This window comes from Piliocolobus tephrosceles, chromosome 8, assembly GCF_002776525.5.
Source record: "Piliocolobus tephrosceles isolate RC106 chromosome 8, ASM277652v3, whole genome shotgun sequence".
In the NCBI taxonomy this organism is placed as follows: domain Eukaryota; kingdom Metazoa; phylum Chordata; class Mammalia; order Primates; family Cercopithecidae; genus Piliocolobus; species Piliocolobus tephrosceles.
Genome location: NC_045441.1, coordinates 147,133,107 through 147,136,572, shown reverse-complemented (window position 1 = coordinate 147,136,572; position 3,466 = coordinate 147,133,107). Strand labels below are relative to the sequence as shown.

Below are 3,466 nucleotides of genomic sequence, written 5' to 3'. Positions count from 1 at the left end.
GACCCGCTGGCTGCGTCATTCTGCCGCGTGTTTTAATAGTGATGAGGGTACTGGGTGGACCTTAGGAAGGCTGAAGGATCTCTACATCTGATCACAGAACAGAATCTAATGTGAGTCAAATCCTGGATTTGCAGGGTGAGACAACCCACACATTCCGTCTCATGCTTCTCTTGGAGTCTCATGTTCCTTCTGCTATCTCAATATTCATTTTACCAAAACACAAAAGTAAGCAAACAAGACCCTCTGCTCCTTGAACATGTGGGAAGTGCAGTACACACACACACTTCACGTTTCCCAACAGAGGCTGCTGTCAGGGAGGCTGCGTGCTGCAGTACTAACACACACTTCACGTGTTCCCGACAGAGGTCGTGTGCTGTGGTACGCACGCACACTTCACGTGTTCCCCGACGGAAGCCTGGCGCTACCGTACGCACACACACTTCACGTGTTCCCGATGCAGGCCACGCGCTGCAGCACATATACACACTTCACGTGTTCCTGATGAAGGCCGCGCTGCGGTACACACACACACACACTTCACGTGTTCCCCAACAGAGGCTGTGCACTGTGGTATGCACACACACTTCATGTGTTCTCCAACAAAGGCCACACGCTGCAGTACACACATGCACAATATGTGTTCTCCGACGGAGGCCGCAGCGCTGTAGTACACACACACACTTTATGTGTTCTCCAACGGAGGCCATGGCGCCACTGCCGCTCTCACGCACCTGCTGTCACTGTTCAGCGTCAGTTCTCTGTGGGCCGCATACAGTCGGTTCCCTTCTTGGTGTGTGCTGGGTATGGGAGTGTGGATGCCAATGTGTTGAATTACACAGGTACAGAGATTTATTATTTTTCTAACAGGAAAAAAAACCCTCTCAAAGAATGTGAAGACTTGTTAAATTAACAATGACATTTTTGTTAAACTGAAATCTCTGCATAGCAGGCAGGATGGAAGAAATGCCTAGAACAGTGGCACCAACTGCTCTGGCCTCACACATGCCCTGAAGCACGTTTGCCCTGCAGCACCCCTGCACTTGCTGCCAAGCGGATGGCCACACACACCGCCCCTGCCGGTTCTCCACAAAAACCGGGACCATGGCTGCTCTCTGGTACCCAATAGCCACTTTTTCAGAGACAAAGAGGTTACTAGCTCAAGACATTTAAATTTGGTCTTGCAAATGCAGTTTGTCTGAACTGCTTAAACAGTTACATGCAACTGCACTTTCTGTTTGAGATCCTGGGCTTTGCTTCCCGTTGTATGTTCCATAACCACGGATCAACCTAAAAATCTAATTCTATCTACACTAAATGTTACGCATCTTACTCGTATCTATGTCTAAACTATTAACACAATTTTGACCTGAACACTCTCTCATGCTCGTCCAACTATTTCTTCTACTCTATCTCAAGAAAAGAAAAGAAACTGAATAACTGGAAGAGAAAAGAAAATAGGATTTCAAACACATAGAAAATCTCAGTTCCCATTCATTTAAACAATCTCACTTGTTTAAATTACTGTGGATCCCTCTTCTATTCATCTTATTAAAATCCTTAATCATAAATTTAACATACACACTTAAGGGGGAAAAACTAACCACTCACTTTTGAATTCTGCAGAAACTCAGTCTTTCTCAATTTTATGTACAGTAAATCCCATCACATTAAAATAAAATGTAATACTACAAATTATTATTTCAACATGAATGTTTAGTCACTGGATTTAAAACCATATTTGAGAACAGCCTCTTACTTTGAAGGAATGGCAGGCTGGTGTTCAGCTGAGATGAGCTGTCACTAAAATACAGGGCCCTGTCTTGAGCCCTAAGATTCCAGCTGGGTTCAGCTGCCAAGCGATCCTCTTCCAGCAAAACAGCCATCACCTGTCAGATATAAGTGAGTAGTCTTTAATAAAAACTTTACAAAGGATTATCTTTTTCCAAAAAAAAAAAAAATTACCTTTTCATCTTATCCATATCTGCAAATAAATGCTTAGATCCACAACACTATCATAACTACAAGAAAAACAATATGGTCCTTTATGCACAATACTGAAAACTAATACAATAAGATTAACTAAAACGAACTCCACAAGAGAACCATCATTTGCCCTGAATGTTGTTTTTCATGCCACACACACTGCTAAAACTCACAGTAGGAGAAAGGGCTGGATATCCAGCATTTATAAATGAACAAAGCAGTGTAAAGAACAGTCATGAACCCCCCAGTCTCTCTCACCGGGTTTCGGTAAAAAGCCAGAGTGAGTGGTAAAACGCTGTCATCGTTCCAGGAGCATCCTTAGGATTTGACGGGGCAGAGAGAGATTGGGAGACACAACAGGATTGATGGAAAAAGAACTAGAAAGGTTCCTGAGAACTAACAGAAGGAAAGTGAGGAAGGCAGAGAGTTCAGTGAGAAGCGACAGGCTTTGTGTGAGGAAGAGGGGGCTGCGCAGTAAAAACAGGCCAGGAAGTGTTCAGTGGGAACTGACGTGACCTGAACACTCAGGGTCAGGACGGCCGGGAATACTGAGTGAGAACTGACAGAATACGGGAGAGCGGGAGAGGAAATGCTGAGTGAGAGCCGACTGTGTGAGAGTGAGGGAGGGAAACAGACAGGGAAAGCCGACATATGGGAGTGAGGAAGGCAGAGAATGTTTCCTGTGAACTGACAGAACAGGAGGGCGGGAGGCAGGAAACACTGAGTGAGAATTGACAGGATTCGTGTCAGAAAGGGAACGTGTAGTGAGGACTGACAAGATGGGTGGGAAGAAGGAAGAAAATGTTAATGAGAACTGACAGGAAGAGAGTATGGAAGGCAGGAGATTTGAAGTGAGAAATGACAGGATGGGAACAGGCAAGAAAAAGAGTGTTGAGTGAGAGGTGGAGGGTGGAATGTGGAGGGCAGGGAGTGTTTAGTGAGACTTGATAGGATCTGTGTGAGGAGACAGGAAGTGTCTTGTGAGAAAACACCGGACGGGAATGACGAAGCAGGGAGTGTTTACTGAGGACCTGCAGGAGTGTGTCCAGGCCACAGACCAGACAGGAGAGCTGTAAGTCCAGGGATGGCCCCAGGCTGGTCACCCTCTGTCCTCCCTCCATCCCTATCCACCTCACCTTGCACCCAAGCGCTCTCTCATCTTAGAGATGAGAACTTACGCTAGAACTTAGAACTAGAACACTTAGAATTTACACTAAAACAAAATATGATACAAATCATAAATTGTGTAAAATCATAATATTTCATAAACCATAGATTCCTACATAATTGCAACAGAGTGACTACATGACCACCACGTGCTCAGATTAGCGTCTGAGAATCATCCATAATGTCAACCAGCATGTCGATGTTTCGCAATCATCCTTAATCTCAACCAGCGTTCGAGGTTTCACCATCATCCTTAATCTCAACAGTGTGTCGAGGTTTCACCATCATCCTTAATCTCAACCGGCGTGTCGAGGTT

At 45.0% G+C, this 3,466-nt stretch overlaps 1 protein-coding gene across 11 annotated transcripts in view; it reads right to left on the bottom strand.

Annotated features, from left to right (window-relative positions):
- WDR60 (WD repeat domain 60) overlaps positions 1 to 3,466 on the bottom strand; it is a 131,343-nt gene that overhangs the window by 30,010 nt on the left and 97,867 nt on the right. For all 11 annotated transcript variants that reach the window (XM_026451500.2, XM_026451498.1, XM_026451499.1 and 8 more), the window contains one exon: positions 1,757 to 1,886. In XM_026451500.2, the coding sequence (XP_026307285.1) occupies positions 1,757 to 1,886 (130 nt within the window). The remainder of the gene's footprint in view (positions 1 to 1,756; positions 1,887 to 3,466) is intronic.